The sequence below is a fragment of the Bison bison genome, unplaced genomic scaffold (assembly GCF_000754665.1).
Source record: "Bison bison bison isolate TAMUID 2011002044 unplaced genomic scaffold, Bison_UMD1.0 scf7180017864379, whole genome shotgun sequence".
Lineage (NCBI taxonomy): Eukaryota > Metazoa > Chordata > Mammalia > Artiodactyla > Bovidae > Bison > Bison bison.
The window spans coordinates 11978467-11994766 of record NW_011494951.1 but is presented as its reverse complement, the minus strand read 5'-3'; the positions used below and the strand labels follow the sequence as shown (position 1 = coordinate 11994766).

At 40.6% G+C, this 16300-nt stretch overlaps 1 protein-coding gene and 4 non-coding genes across 5 annotated transcripts; 2 read left to right on the top strand and 3 right to left on the bottom strand.

The window, feature by feature from the left end:
• Positions 1-1965: 1965 nt before the first annotated feature.
• Positions 1966-2038, bottom strand: TRNAR-CCG. The gene has a single exon. It is a non-coding gene; the product is annotated as a tRNA-Arg (tRNA).
• A 1140-nt stretch (positions 2039-3178) lies between these two features.
• TRNAK-UUU lies at positions 3179-3251 on the top strand. Its single transcript has one exon. It is a non-coding gene; the product is annotated as a tRNA-Lys (tRNA).
• Positions 3252-6868: 3617 nt separating this feature from the next.
• TRNAA-UGC lies at positions 6869-6940 on the bottom strand. The gene has a single exon. It is a non-coding gene; the product is annotated as a tRNA-Ala (tRNA).
• Positions 6941-11002: 4062 nt separating this feature from the next.
• On the top strand, positions 11003-12836 carry LOC105001149 (elongation factor 1-alpha 1-like). Its single transcript, XM_010857310.1, has 2 exons — positions 11003-12328; positions 12432-12836. Exons 1-2 carry the CDS (start codon positions 11065-11067, stop codon positions 12554-12556), a joined length of 1389 nt encoding a protein of 462 aa, XP_010855612.1. The 5' UTR covers positions 11003-11064; the 3' UTR covers positions 12557-12836.
• A 1497-nt stretch (positions 12837-14333) lies between these two features.
• Positions 14334-14406, bottom strand: TRNAF-GAA. The gene has a single exon. It is a non-coding gene; the product is annotated as a tRNA-Phe (tRNA).
• Positions 14407-16300: the final 1894 nt, after the last annotated feature.

The following is a 16300-nucleotide window of genomic DNA, read 5'->3' as shown; positions in this document are numbered from 1 at the left end:
TGGAAAGTGCCCAAGCGAAGCGTCGCTGCTGCACTTTCTGCAAGCTCTCGGGAAGAGAAGGCTCCTTCCTAAGCCAAGTGGTTTGAAAGACTGTCTCACAAAAAGATATGTCCCGTTTTGACCAAGATTTTATGATTCCGAGCGTGCTTTGCTACACTTTCTGTCGCGGCAAGCACAGGTTGAGCATTTTCGAGGGCCCACCTGTGGTTGCGTGTATCTGGAGCAGTAGCCCCGGTATCCGAGGTTTCGGAAAGGCGACGTTGTTCGTATCCCCAGAGGGCAGCAGCTTCGAATTTAGAAACGGATTCCAGCTGCGGTTCTGTGCTTGGGCATTTCAACTGGCATCAACAGATTTTAGCATGCTTGGTTTTAAAATACAAAGGAAAGAATGGAGAGGGAGGTGGGGTTAAGTAGTAGCTAAATGTTTGGGGTTTAAATAGTAATAAATTCCCACTGAAACCATCGTATTCTCGGGTAGCTCAGTTGGACCCGCATCAGGACCTTAGTCGGAGGACCCAGGATTCAAGACCCCGTTCTGGTGTAGATTCTTTCACTTTCCCCATAATTTCATACATACACAAAAAAGCTACTGAACCCTGCTTTCGTTTGGAGCCCGTTACTAGTCATATGCTTATTCTTTTGTTCTAGCCTCTATTGAAGGTTTCTTTAAAATCTTCATAGAAATCAGACAGTGACATAGGTTCTATTCATCACTCTCTTGTTGAATGTGGGTGCTAACCACTACAAGAGCCCTGTTAGAAATTTGCTCTCTGCAGCAAAACCTTTGCTGTAAATCCTTTTTAACACTCTCTTCTTTTGTAAGTCTAAAAGAGAGATCATTTTTGTTTTATAAAAAGTTTAAATTTGAACTTAGATATAAAGAAAAATAGAGAGGACACTGCGGAAAGTTTCCCTATACTCTGCACTCAGTTTCCGTAGTAGGATGATACAGTGGCCAAATTAATGAACTAAAATTGATAAATTTTAGAAGATAGAATCCATAATCTTTTCAGATTGCCTTAGTTTTGCCTAGTACAACTTTTCTTTTCCAGGATATTGAACCAGCAATGCTAGAGAGGATCTAGTCTAATGATTTTTAAATTGGTGAAATTTATCTCAGGGGACTTCCTCTTGCCAACTGTGAGGTTTCTCAAAACCATCCAAAAATGACACTGATTTTTTTTTTTTAAAGAATATCTAGGGAAAGCTGATTTTTAATGTTGAGCAGTTGACTTCCTTCTGCATCACAGGCAGATTCTTTACCACGTGAGCCACCACCCTTCCACATACAAGGTCAAGTGTAAAAACCCCTGTATCTCCGTGTGTTTTCTCCACTCTGTAACCAGATTCTTCTTGCTGCACCTTTTCATTCATTTTCTCATGAGTTCCTTGCTCATATAACAAGAAAACCAATGATCCAATGCATTGCTTTTGCAGCTGTTCCAATACTAGAGGCTTTGGTTCCATGTAAGGTGGCTATTTTGGCAAAAGGAGGATAGAATGGAAGAGGGAAAAGGGAGGGAAAAGTCTATCTTAAATCTCCACCAGGAAAAAGAGGTCCAGGGTAGTCCCTGGCGGTTCAGTGGTTAGGACTGCACTGCTCTCACTGATGAGGATGCAGGTTCAATCCCTGGGTGGAGAATTATGATCCTACAATAAGAAAAAGAGACCTACCCCAACTTTAAGGGGAAATTCACCTTCATTTCTACTACTTCTAGAGAAGGATTCTGAGCAAGAAAATTCAGGGTCATTATGGTATCAATAACTATACACGCCTTAGTACTTCACTACGAGGTATTATTTGGTGATTAGACACCAATGACGAAATGCAAGGTTATCAGTAATTAATGGGTATGCTAATTTGGCTTTTTAAAGACGCTTGTCCCATTTCAGGTTTTCTTTTCAAGGTCAGCCTTTAGAGGTCAAATGAAAACAGATTCCGCTTCTTGTCTGACAAGAAACGAGCGACCACGAAGGGACTCGAACCCTCAATCTTCTGATCCGGAATCAGACGCCTTATCCATTAGGCCACGCGGCCGATTGATGAAGTCAAGTTTTCAAATTTGAAAGCTGAAACATGGCACGTTTCTATTTTCAAATTTCTAATTTCAATTAAAGGACGATTTCATTGATAACATTTCCACCCCAAAGGGCATAAAACTGCATCAAATCCCTGAAAATAATTACTTAAAATTAATAAATGGTAAGGCAATCAGAAGTGATGCAACCTTTGAAGGCTGTCTTGCCTAAGTCACTGAAAATGATGATGCAATTTCGACCGAAAAAACGAGCCAAGAACTGAAGTCTGCAATGAAGGAGTGATGACAGCATAAGGAAAGGGAGCTTCAGAACTTGGTATGTTCTGACCTGTTCTATTGCAAAGACACAGAGGCACATCCTCCAAGGAGAAAAACCTGTAAGTCCAAACAGAAGAGTAGGAGCTAGGGCCTGGACTGAAAGAGTCTGAAGAAACACCTTCTGCTGTTTCCTATGAAATTGTTTTAGTTCAATCCTTTTCCTTCTAGAAATGGGTTCAATGAGAAACATTAGATTAGATAATGGTCCCTTGTTGTTTTCCTGTGTGGAGAGACTGTTGGTTCTAGTAGAAGCTGAAGAGTGGAAATCCACACCACGTTGGGCCTGGCCAGCAAGAGCTGTTACACTTGGTTCTCAGCCTCCCATCAACTAACTCCAAGACCCCCGCTTGCCAAAGGAATGCTTGAAGGCAGTTTCAACCACCAGCAGAAAGGGACCTGATACAGAACATTTTCTTGCGTCTTCAAATTCCTTCTTCAACTCTCTTTCTGCCTACAAAGGCTGCAAGAAAGATGTCAAGACAATGAAGAGGGATACAAACAGAAATAGTGTGAGTGCTGTCTGGAGAAATTTAGATGAAGGACTTGGCAAGAAATGAAACTCTCTGTGTCTAGCAAAATGGTCTGAAACCCAGCAATGCTTTGTCTAGGAGACACAGCATCTCTGGTTCTGAAAACCTAGAGAAGGAGGACAAAGAAGAGAAGAGGAAGGAAAATGTTCGTGATGATTGCAACATCTCTCTCAAAGAGAATCTTTTTAGCACTGAGGAAAATTCAAGAAATCTGACTTGGGAACTAAAACCTGAAAGATAAATTGGCCAAATGTGCAAAGATAATTACTCAGGGAAAGCCTAGTAGCAAGAGCCTGGATAGCTCAGTCGGTAGAGCATCAGACTTTTAATCTGAGGGTCCAGGGTTCAAGTCCCTGTTCAGGCGTGCAGTCCTCTATATTTTATCTTTATTCACACAGTAATGAGGTCAGGGAAAAGATGCCCTGCTTTGTATGAGTATGCATGCATGCTCAGTTGTGTCCAAATTCACACAGTAATGAGGTCAGGGAAAAGATGCCCTGCTTTGTATGAGTATGCATGCATGCTCAGTTGTGTCCAACTCTTTGCAATCCTATTGAAATTTTGCCCGTTGCTTTACAAGAATGAAACGATTGTTTGATGAATTTACCAACCCTAAGGGAAAGTCTTGGGAAAATGTTCAGACTACAGACTGCAGACCCGAAGGTTTGGATTTTATGTAGTGTTTAGAAGAGAGTCTCTTTTTTCAATTGACCGAGGCGGGGGAATCAACCAAGACTTCTGAACTCTAATAACAAAGATAAAGTCTTAAAACCAGAAACACAAGACACTTCAGCCAGCCATATAGAAAATCAACTCAAATGACAGCAGCTACATCAGAAATGATAGAGGTTAGAAAGAATGGCACATTTTCCAAGTGCTTACAGAATGGAATTGTCAGTCCAGAATACTATATCCAGGGAAAATATCCTTCAAAAATGGAGAAGACAACAAGATAGTCTCAGACAAAGGAAAACTAAGGTAATTTGCTGCCAATGAATTACCTTAAAATAATGGCTACAGTAAGTTCTCCAAACAGAAAATAAATGATAAGAGAAAAAATATTGGATATCAGGAAGCAAACAAAAAAGCAAAAAACATGGTGAGTACAGTAAACTTTCCTTGTCTTGAGTTTTCTTAATTATGTTTGAAACAAAAGTATAACAGTTTTGAAGCAAAAGTATAACTCTGTTGTGGTTCTAAGTATATGTGAAAGAAATGCTTAAGACAATTATATTACAAATGAGGAAAAGTAAAGTGACAAAAAGGAAGGTGAGGTTGCTACATTTCACTTGAACTGGGAAAATGGCGACACCAGTACACTCTGATAAGTTACATATCTATAATGGAATTCTTAGAGTAACTACTTTTAAAAACATCTGCACAAAGAATACAATAAAAAGAGTATAGATAAATGAATATGAAATTCTAAAATATGTACAAGTGGTCCACAAAAAGGCAAGAAAAAGGAACAAAAACTAAAAATAACAGAGAACAAACAAAACAAAAAATTAAAATTCCAGACTTAAGCCCTACATACCAATAATTACATTAAATGTAAATAGTCTAAGGGCACCAATTAAATTCACAGGGTAGATTAGAAAATATGATCAAACTGTAAGCTGTCTATTTATAAAAATATTTACCTCAAATATATCCTGTAAATATATAAGCAGTTTGAAATTAAGAGGATTTAAAAAAATATGTCATGCAAATGTTAATCAAAAGGAAGCAGTAGCTGTATCAGTATCAGATAAAGTAAACTTTATAACAAAGAAAAGACAAAGGAGGACTTTACATGATAAAAGTGCCCATACACCAAGAAGGGCATAGCAATTCAAAATATGTATGCACCAAACCACAGAGCTGAAAAATATGTGAAGAAGGAGAAACAAAAACAAAAACCTGATAGAGCTGAAAGGGAAAATAGGCAAATTTACCAATAAAGTTAGAGACTTCAGTGTCTCTCTCAGAATAACTAATGGAACAACTAAACAGAAAATGACCAAGGATATAGAAAAACTCAGCCACCAGAATCCAATCAACATAAGTTCATCCAATACCAGCAGAATACAGACACTTTTCAAATCCATCAAATATCCAAGATAGAACATATCCTGGGACATAAAACAAACCTCAGCAAATTTAATAAACTTGAAGGATACAGTGTGCTCTATGACCACAGTGGAATCGAACCAAAAGTCACAGAAAGATGAGGCAGATTTTCAAACAGTTGAAAGCTAAACAACACAATTCTAAATAACCCATAGAACAAAGCAGAATCTCAATGGATATAAGAAAAGAAAAAAAGTATCGTATTAATCATCTAAGTTTTCATTGAGAGAGCCAAAGGGAAAAAGAGTGAAAAAAGCCCAAAGCAAGCAGAAGGAAAAAAATAATAAAAGAACAATGTCGACGTAGTGGGGGGTTGGGGGGGGGGCGGTGCAGCACCATGGTCAGGAAATCCGGTATCGGTTTGTTTCCCAAGGTCTTGTAGCTCTGGTTCCGAGATCCACAGGGTCCAAGCTGAGGACAGGAACAGACAGCAGGATGATCCAGCGATTTTTTGCCCCTCTTAGTATATCCAGTTGGAGAAGGAAATGGCAACGCACTCCAGTGTTCTTGTTCTTGCCTGGAGAATCCCAGGGACGGGGGAGCCTGGTGGGCTGCCGTCTATGGGGTCGCACAGAGTCGGACACGATTGAAGCAACTTAGCAGCAGCAACAGTATATGCGGAATTCGGAATCCTTTACAGAACGAAAGAGCACCAGGGAGGAGATTCGGCCACTGGGCCCGACGTGCAAAATGAACTCGCCGTTTGCCAAATTATTTCTTGAGATCCCACTGTTCTCGTGGAAAGGGCAGAGCTTCCCACTTTCAGCCAAAATTTGGTGCGACAGCCAACTCAGGTACCAGCTTTGGAGGAAATTCTAAATTATCCTTGATGGGCGAAGCAAGAAATCGACCTTGTTTATCAGCTCGCCCCGTCGATTCTGAAAGTCAGCCAGGTTTGGCAGTTCTCAGCCTTTGAGACGAGCGAGCTGAGCTGCTTGGGAAAGTTAATGCCAGGAGAGCGATTAGTGTGGGTCAAGGCGAAAGAACTTGAGAGCAGAATTCAGGGAATGATAACGAAACGCACGCTGAGACATGGTGGAGTCCGGGGCTGCCACGGCCACAGGAAGGTGGAGGAGGAAAAAATTGGACAAACGCTTAGGTTGACAAAACATCTGGCTAGGAGGAGAGGCGGTGAGCTGCCCGTCTCTGCTGCGCTTCCTCTGGGTACATGGAAAGCTCCCGGGTCCATGCTCGATAAAAGCGAGCCTGCGGGCACTTTTCCGCAGGAAGATCCCCTTCGTTTTGCTCGATTGTCGCGGCTTTCAGAGCACTTCATTGCTCTTTCCCGGCGTCGAGTTTCTGTTTTCGGTGGATCCGGGTGGTATTGGCGGCTTCCGATCGCGGGGCAGCCGGGCCCACAGCGTCCCGATATCCACGCGACAGTGGTAGGAGAAGCGGTCAAAATAGAAACAGGATCCACCTGCGTCTTTAGATTTCAGCACCAGAGGTATAGGTGAGAGTGAGTGTTTTTTTTCCTGTGTTGAGCTTGGAATGCAAGATATGAAAGGTAAGCCAGTAACCAAGTATCTTTAACTTGAAATGGTTTTCAGAAGCTCACTTAACTTCCCTTAAATAGTTTGGTGTGTCAGTTGTCAGAACTTTAATCTCAGGGCCAAGAAGTCCAGACTCCGTTCCGGTTAGAATCCCGTTCTCTGTCCCACTTGGTTTTTGTCTTCCTTCTGCTGTTGCAGTTGTCTTGGTGACGTCGAGGTTCACAGCAGGAGATGAGGGATTTCACCGAAACCCATTGGGTTATGTTTTTACTTTCTATGTGTACAGGACTCTAAGGAGGAAAAGCTTAGGAGAGTTAAATCTGTATTCCTTGAAGAACAGTTTGAGCGTATTCCAGAGAAAAACAGAACCAATGCCTGGAGGTGCCGGGGATTGAACCCGGGGCCTCATACATGCAAAGCATGCGCTCTACCACTGAGCTACACCCCCTCACTGGCTACTTTCTTGCTAATACTTTTCTGGAAATTAATTTTGTTTCCTGAGGCTCTGGATTCCTGAGCCTCTTGACAGTAGCGTTTAATGCCAAGTTTTAGGCCGGAGACCCTCAGAAACCAAAGAAGGATATTGATACTCTAGCGTATAGAAGTTGTGCCAGGGATTGAGCCCGGGGCAAGGCAAAAGATTGGAAGTTATCAGATAACCACAGGAAGTTTCCACAGTGGCCTTAAAACATGGTTGGGGTCTCCTATTACGCTGACAAGAAATCAAATCAAGTCTCAGTATCTGGCTTTTAGATTTCCTCCAAATTTGTCTTAGTGGCTCAGTAGTAAAGAATCGGCCGGCCAATGTAGGAGGTGCAAGAGAGGCGGGTTTGATCCTGGGTCAGAAAGATCCCCTGCAGTAGGAAATGGCAAACTACTCCTGTACTCTTGCCTGAAAAATTCCATGGACTAAGGAGCCTGGCAGGCTACAGTCCATGGGGCACCAACAGTCAGACATGACTGAGCACACATGCACAAAAATGTCTTAAACTGAGACATCCAAGGCCATTGAAATTCAGCTTCTTTCTAGCCTAAAACGCTCCGTGGTATTTGCTGTTCGTTCCACTGGAATATTAAGGACTAGATTTGATGCAGGAAAGCCACAACCAGTAAAACACCTTAGAGCAAAGCATTCAGCCTTGCAATTTAAGGGGCTTTCCCCCCCCCCCTCTTCTAACCTATGCACCAGGGTAATTCAGCAGACTCACCAATAATCCAAAATCTCTTCTTCATAAGGCATGAATGAAACAACAGCTTTAGCAATGGAGAGGAGTGTTAGACTATGAGAGTGAGACCAAAGACATACAACCACAAGATATTAGGGATAAAGAAAAAATATGTGTGTGTTTGCTCAGTCATTCAGTTATTTAGGAAGGCAAGAAAAGCCATGTCACTACAAATGGAAAAAAAACTGCAGAAAATGTTTTAAAAATTCTTTTGGAAGTGGGAGAAAGATTGGAAATGGAGAAGATGAGCCAGCTTTGCTCTTGTTAAACTCAAGATCTATGTGGTGCACACTTGAGAGAACATTACATGGCAAACTCAATTACTCCCAGCCTTGGATTTGTGAGTAATCAGTAGACACATGGATGTGGATGGTGGATAAAGACAGAAAAGTGTGCTCATTAGTGATATTCGAAGGAAAATAAGCTTGTTCCTGGACATTTCTTGAATACTGGGATCTACTATGATTAAAACTGTGTTCTTTGAACTACACAAGACCACAAGAAAACAGATTTTCTGACAGTAGATTTCTAGTGGTTAATACCTTCTCCTTCTGGTTTGCCTGTTAATGAACTTTTGCCAATATTCACAAAATAATTTTGAGTTCCTCTTGAAATCGGAAGAATATAATTTGCCTGACAGGCTTGTACCTTCAGTATTCTTTAGCTTGTGAACTGCTAAGGAGGATTACTGTGATTGGTGCTATAAAATATGATTCTTTCCAATATTAAGAAGGTTTGCAGAAACACTTCTGGGTCATAATGTGTTGCTCCTGGAGAAAACTGCATGTCTATTGGATTCTCAGGGATTCATAATAATAAGGTATACTTTTTTTTCTTTTTGCCCCATGAACAAGTTTGGAATTTTAAAAATTAATGTTGAGTAACTGTTTTGTACACCTGAAACTAATATGATATTGTAAATCATCTATGCTGCTAAGTCACTTCAGTCGTGTCCAACTCTGTGCGACCCCATAGACGGCAGCCCACCAGGCTCCCCCGTCCCTGGGATTCTCCAGGCAAGAACACTGGAGTGGGTTGCCATTTCCTTCTCCAATGCATGAAAGTGAAAAGTGAAAGTGAAGTCGCTCAGTCGTGTCTGACTCTTAGCGACCCCCATGGACTGCAGCCTACTAGGCTCCTCCATCCATGGGATTTTCCAGGCAAGAGTACTGGAGTGGGGTGCATTGCCTTCTCCAAATCATCTATACTTCAATTCAAAAAAAAAAAAAATCTAGACTATGGATTCATTTAATACATAATTCTTATGAGGAATTAAACTTGTAAATTGAGAGACAGAACACACTCATGCCATATATACTCAATTCAGAAAATCTGAAAATCAATGACATGCAGGTTTAATGCTGCACTGTCCAAAATGGTAGCCACTAGCCACTTTGAGTATTAAACACTTGAAAAGATGAGATGTGCTGTAAGTATAAAATATATACCAGACCTCAAAGACTTAATATGATATTTAAAATTTAACCCATATCACTAATAATTTTTATTGACTATTTAAGTGATGTTTGATATACCAAGTCATTTATATAGTCTTCTTAAACCAAGACCATCTATTTTTATTTTTAATGAGACTACTACAAAATTAAAAGTTATAAAAGTGACTCATTTATGGCTTTATTATATTGCTATTGGACAGCCATAGCTACAAGAAGATATTACATGTTTAGGTGGTGTTCTGGGAGAATCCAAGAACCATATGTGTGGACATGACACAAAGCGTTTACTTGCATGATTTCCTTTGATGGTTATAGTAGTCTTTTTGACATAGACACTATTAGCCTTATTTTTAAGATACTGAATGGAAAACTAATTATGTTTTGTGAATTACCCAAGACCTCTCACTTCAATAGAATATAAAGGGATCATTACTGAATTAGGCAATAAAATACTCAATGATGCTGTTTGTCCAATCACATGTTTCTTTATGAGATAAAATGCAAGCTTCTGAACTGAGGAGGGATAGGTAGCTAATGGATAGTTTCTAACACCAAGTTCCTGTATAGTGAATGTCCCTATATGGCCCCCTATTGCTTCTAAGTTTGTAACAATTTTCAATTTGCAACTTGATGCAGTTCTGATGTTGAAATATTGTTGATTATTTTCTTCTGATGTAATGTCCAAGAATTGTTAGTAGAAAACAGACACTGTGAAACTGAAACAGAAATTCAAAAAGAAGAAAATAATTCAAAATGACATAAAGGATAACAAAGAGCTTCAAGGGAAAAAAGTTGAAATAAAAAGGAAAAAATGTATTTGTATCTGAGTCTTGATGACTTTACTGTCCATTTGCTTTCATTTTTCAGTATTCTTGGTCCCTTTGTGAAAATTCAACAGAATAATTCTTAAAGAAGTGCTTATTTTCATTCTTTCCTAGATAATAAAATAGAAATAAGATGTGTAAATTCTAAATAGAGGTGCAAGATTGAAGGAATGTCTTGTCAAAAACAAAACTTGCGATGGTCTTGTAATTGTTTAAAAGTTTGAGAATGTTCACCAAAGCTCCTATTCCAACAGTTTAAAAAGGGGGTGGACTCAAGATGAAAACTCGTATTTTCTGATTGGAAAATTTTTCTTGTGTATACCACTTCCACATATATACATTTATACAGTGTAGTAGTTCTTTTTCTACAGCTTCCCCCCGCCCCACCACCACCAATTTTTGTGATTAAAAAGATCACACACATGTCGAGTCCAGCTCGACAGCACAGGTTCCTGAAAGCACCAGGTGACGAAAGAATGAGAAACACTCAAGAAAGTTACAGTGGGGATCAGGGGACCAAACCACCAGGAGGTGAAGGTGCCCAAACTGACCTCAAGCCTGCTTTATTATACTTTTTGAGACTTGCTTGTACATCTTTCTATGATCATAGCAGGCCAAGTGGCCTTCAATGATAATCCTGTGCAGTTAACATTTTTGTATCCCTGTTTTTCTGCCTCAAGGACAGACCCAGTTAATCTTTATGTGCCTCCCAGGTGCCAAAGATAGAACAGTCTGTTGATGGTTTTCCATCCCCAGGTATACATCTTGCTTTCAAGATGTTTTTTTTGTTCCTTCTTGGATTCCTTCAGGAGTCACATAACTGAGTCATGTCCTTTCAGCAAGATTGTTTAATTCTTTTGCCAGGCCTTTTAGTAGGCCTGTCTCCTAGACACACACACATCAAAGCAGAAATGAATTGTAAGTGCAAGAGGTTGTAGCATATTGTAATTTCTTAGCTCCTAGGAAAATAATTTCCTGGGTTTTAAAACTTTAAATAGCTTTTTCGCAACGGGTTTGCCGCCAGGACACAGGTGTCATGAAAACCACCGTTAAACCTAAGCCAAAATGGGAAAGGAGAAGACCCACATCAACATCGTTGTCATTGGGCACGTAGATTCAGGGAAGTCTACCACGACTGGCCATCTGATCTACAAATGTGGCGGGATCGACAAGAGAACAATTGAAAAGTTCGAGAAGGAGGCTGCCGAGATGGGAAAGGGCTCCTTCAAATATGCCTGGGTCTTGGACAAACTTAAAGCTGAACGTGAGCGTGATATCACCATTGATATCTCCCTGTGGAAATTTGAGACCAGCAAGTACTATGTTACCATCATTGATGCCCCAGGACACAGAGACTTCATCAAAAACATGATTACAGGCACATCCCAGGCTGACTGTGCTGTCCTGATTGTTGCTGCTGGTGTTGGTGAATTTGAAGCCGGTATCTCCAAGAACGGGCAGACCCGTGAGCATGCCCTTCTGGCTTACACCCTGGGTGTGAAACAACTAATTGTTGGCGTTAACAAAATGGATTCCACTGAGCCACCCTATAGCCAGAAGAGATACGAAGAAATTGTTAAGGAAGTCAGCACCTACATTAAGAAAATTGGCTACAACCCCGACACAGTAGCATCTGTGCCAGTTTCTGGATGGAGTGGTGACAACATGCTGGAACCAAGTGCTAATATGCCATGGTTCAAGGGATGGAAAGTCACCCGTAAGGACGGCAATGCCAGTGGAACCCCCCTGCTTGAAGCTCTGGATTGCATTCTGCCACCAACTCACCCAACTGACAAACCCTTGCGTTTGCCTCTCCAGGATGTCTATAAAATTGGTGGTATTGGTACTGTCCCTGTGGGTCGTGTGGAGACTGGTGTTCTCAAACCTGGCATGGTGGTCACCTTTGCTCCAGTCAATGTAACAACTGAAGTGAAGTCTGTAGAAATGCACCATGAAGCATTGAGTGAAGCCCTTCCTGGGGACAATGTGGGCTTTAATGTCAAGAACGTGTCTGTCAAAGATGTCCGTCGTGGCAATGTGGCTGGTAACAGCAAAAATGATCCACCCATGGAAGCTGCTGGCTTCACAGCTCAGGTGATTATTTTGAACCATCCAGGCCAAATCAGTGCTGGATATGCACCTGTGCTGGATTGTCACACAGCTCACATTGCTTGCAAGTTTGCTGAGCTGAAGGAGAAGATTGATCGTCGTTCTGCAAAAAAGCTGGAAGATGGCCCTAAATTCTTGAAATCTGGTGACGCTGCCATCGTTGATATGGTTCCTGGCAAGCCCATGTGTGTCGAGAGCTTCTCTGATTATCCTCCCCTGGGCCCGTTTTGTTTTTCTGCTGTAATTTAAAACTTAAGTTTTAGAAGTAAACTTAAAGGTTTGAAAAATGTCTCTAATGGTAATACAATGTTTGTTTTTCATAGGCCGTTTTGCTGTGCGTGACATGAGACAGACAGTCGCTGTGGGTGTCATCAAAGCAGTGGACAAGAAGGCAGCTGGAGCTGGCAAGGTCACCAAGTCTGCCCAGAAAGCTCAGAAGGCTAAATGAATATTATCCCCAATACCTGCCACCCCAGTCTTAATCAGTGGTGGAAGAACGGTCTCAGAACTGTTTGTCTCAATTGGCCATTTAAGTTTAATAGTAAAAGACTGGTTAATGATAACAATGCATCGTAAAACCTTCAGAAGGAAAGGAGAATGTTTTTGTGGACCATATGTTTTGTGTGTGGCAGTTTAAGTTATTAGTTTTTAAAATCAGTACTTTTTAATGAAAACAACTTGACCAAAAATCTGTCACAGAATTTGAGACCCATTAAAAAAAGTTTTATAAAACTCCTAGAGGAGAACATAGGCAAAACACTCTCTGACATACATCACAGCAGGATCCTCTATCACCCACCTCCCAGAATATTGGAAATAAAAGCAAAAATAAACAAATGGGACCTAATTAACCTTAAAAGCTTCTGCACATCAAAGGAAACTATTAGCAAGGTGAAAAGACAGCCTTCACAATGGGAGAAAATAATAGCAAATGAAGCAACTGACAAACAACTAATCTCAAAAATATACAAGCAACTCCTACAGCTTCACTCCAGAAAAATAAACGACCCAATCAAAAAATGGGCCAAAGAACTAAATAGACATTTCTCCAAAGAAGACATACAGATGGCTAATAAACACATGAAAAGATGCTCAACATCAGTCATTATCAGAGAAATGCAAATCAAAACCACTATGAGGTACCATTTCACACCAGTCAGAATGGCTGCGATCCAAAAGTCTACAAATAATAAATGCTGGAGCGGGTGTGGAGAAAAGGGAACCCTCTTACACTGTTGGTGGGAATGCAAACTAGTACAGCCACTATGGACAACAGTGTGGAGATTCCTTAAAAAACTGGAAATAGAACTGCCTTATGATCCAGCAATCCCACTGCTGGGCATACACACTGAGGAAACCAGAAGGGAAAGAGACACGTGTACCCCAGTGTTCATCGCAGCACTGTTTATAATAGCCAGGACATGGAAGCAACCTAGATGTCCATCAGCAGATGAATGGATAAGAAAGCAGTGGTACATATACACAATGGAGTATTATTCAGCCATTAAAAAGAATACATTTGAATCAGTTCTAATGAGGTGGATGAAACTGGAGCCTATTATACAGAGTGAAGTAAGCCAGAAGGAAAAACATACAGTATACTAACGCATATATATGGAATTTAGAAAGATGGTAAAAATAACCCGGTGTACGAGACAGCAAAAGAGGCACTGATGTATAGAACAGTCTTATGGACTCTGTGGGAGAGGGAGAGGGTGGGAAGATTTGGGAGAATGACACTGAAACATGTAAAATATCATGTAAGAAACGAGTTGCCAGTCCAGGTTTGATGCACGATACTGGATGCTTGGGGCCAGTGCACTGGGACGACCCAGAAGGATGGTATGGGGAGGGAGGAGGGAGGAGGGTTCAGGATGGGGAACACATGTATGCCTGTGGCGGATTCATTTTGATATTTGGCAAAACTAATACAATTATGTAAAGTTTAAAAATAAAATAAAATTTAAAAAAATAAATAAATAAAATAATATTCTCCTTAAAAAAAAAAAAAACTTTAAATAAAATACCTCAGTGGAATAGAAACCAAATGGGAGCGAAACACACACACACACACACTCTTTGATTGCATTTGAGGGAGCGAAACACACACACACACACACACACACACACACACTCTTTGATTGCATTTGCGAAAAGCCGTAAACACCGTTGTCAGATACAGACATATCTAACGGGTTCGTAATTACACGAAAGTAAAACCAAGTTGCCGAAACCCGGGATCGAACCAGGGACCTTTAGATCTTCAGTCTAACGCTCTCCCAACTGAGCTATTTCGGCCACTTGCGAAAAATGTACTTAGTTGTTTCCCCAAAATAGCAGAGTTTTCAGTCGTGAGGGCTAAATTTACCTCATTCGATATCGTCCATGCATTCGCGCCCATATATACTGGTTCCCCTGAAATCCATGTCTAAAAATAGGATCCAATTTTAGGAGACAGTGGATGGGTTGATAGAAAAGGAGGGAAGTAAAGGGAGAGAAAAAGATTAAAAACAAAAAGCTTCATATATTTCTGCTTGATCTCTTTCGGCTACTCCACTAATTCAAAGACTGCTCAGAAAACTGAGGGAATTCAGAATGAAATTATTGACTCATCTTTCAGTTCTTTTTCTGTCTTGCTCTTTAATGACAAGGCTAAAAGAGTGATTGGGCACGTTAATGTGGAGACCGACTTATTGCTTCGGATGGAAGAAATTCGGAAGGAGCCAATTCTTCTTTTTTATTTACTCTCTTTTCCTGGCTTTCCTTATGCTGACACGTGGCCAGTTAGTGCGGGGACCAGAGAACAGAAACCAGAATCACTTTTAAAGGCAATCCGTCGGACAATGTGTTTATTTCCGTGTGAGCAAGCAAAACGTGTTTTTTAAACGAGAAAAGAAGATGCATGTGTATGGTTTCCAATCCTCTCGTAAAGAAAGGATACACCACTCCTGAACGACACCTCTCATAACAGAAAGATCCTGAGGATCTTTTTTGAAATAGTAATCATATTTCTGAGGAAGTCTTCAAAGATTGGATAGTTGGCCGGATACAAAAGCCATTGTCTCAAATCCCACTATTTCTTAAACCTTTAAATTATATCCTCTTAAGCTGCGACCCTGGGAGAAATGGAAGGATAGCAAACCAAATAATACCGTTTCTGCTCTTAAGACATTTCATCCCATCAGTTCTTTCTAAGGTTCCCGCCCCAGCAGGAACCCCAACTACCTGGAGGCATTTTTTTCTGCAACGACCAGGAAAGATTTCCGAGTGGAACTTTTCCCCTGACGTCAACTTCTCTCCTTTTCTCTTTCCTATTCTTATAAAAATTTTCAGCTCCTCTCCTCCTTAAGAAAAGATGAACTACAGTCTGAGAGAAGGTATTTCAATGCTTATGTTTAAGGAAAGACATTATCTGTGAAGAACTTTTACAAAACACTAAGAAAAAGACTAAAATCTCATTAAGAACAAATTAACAGCAGGTCACAAAAAGAGGATACCCAAAATAGCCAATAAGCAATTTAAAAGGTGCCTAACATAATATGCCCTGAGGGAAATGTAAATTTAAAAACCGAATGAAATAATACTTCTCTTCACTGGAATAAATTACCTAAGATATAAGCATCTGAATGCAGAGTTCCAAAGAATAGCAAGGAGATAAGAAAGACTTCTTCAGTGATCAATGCAAAGAAATAGAGGAAAACAACAGAATGGGAAAGACTAGAGATCTCTTCAAGAAAATTAGAGATACCAAGGGAACATTTCATGCAAAGATGGGCTCGATAAAGGACAGAAATGGTATGGACCTAACAGAAGCAGAAGATATTAAGAAGAGGTGGCAAGAATACACAGAAGGACTGTACAAAAAAGATCTTCATGACCAAGATAATCACGATGGTGTGATCACTCACCTAGAGCCAGACGTCCTGGAATGTGAAGTCAAGTGGGCCTTAGAAAGCATCACTATGAACAAAGCTAGTGAAAGTGATGGAATTCCAGTGGAGCGATTTCAAATCCTGGAAGATGATGCTATAAAAGTGCTGCACTCAATATGCCACCAAATTTGGAAAAGTCAGCAGTGGCCACAGGACTGGAAAAGGTCCGTTTTCATTCCAATCCCAAAGAAAGGCAATGCCAAAGAATGCTCAAACTACCACACAATTGCACTCATCTCACACACTAGTAAAGTAATGCT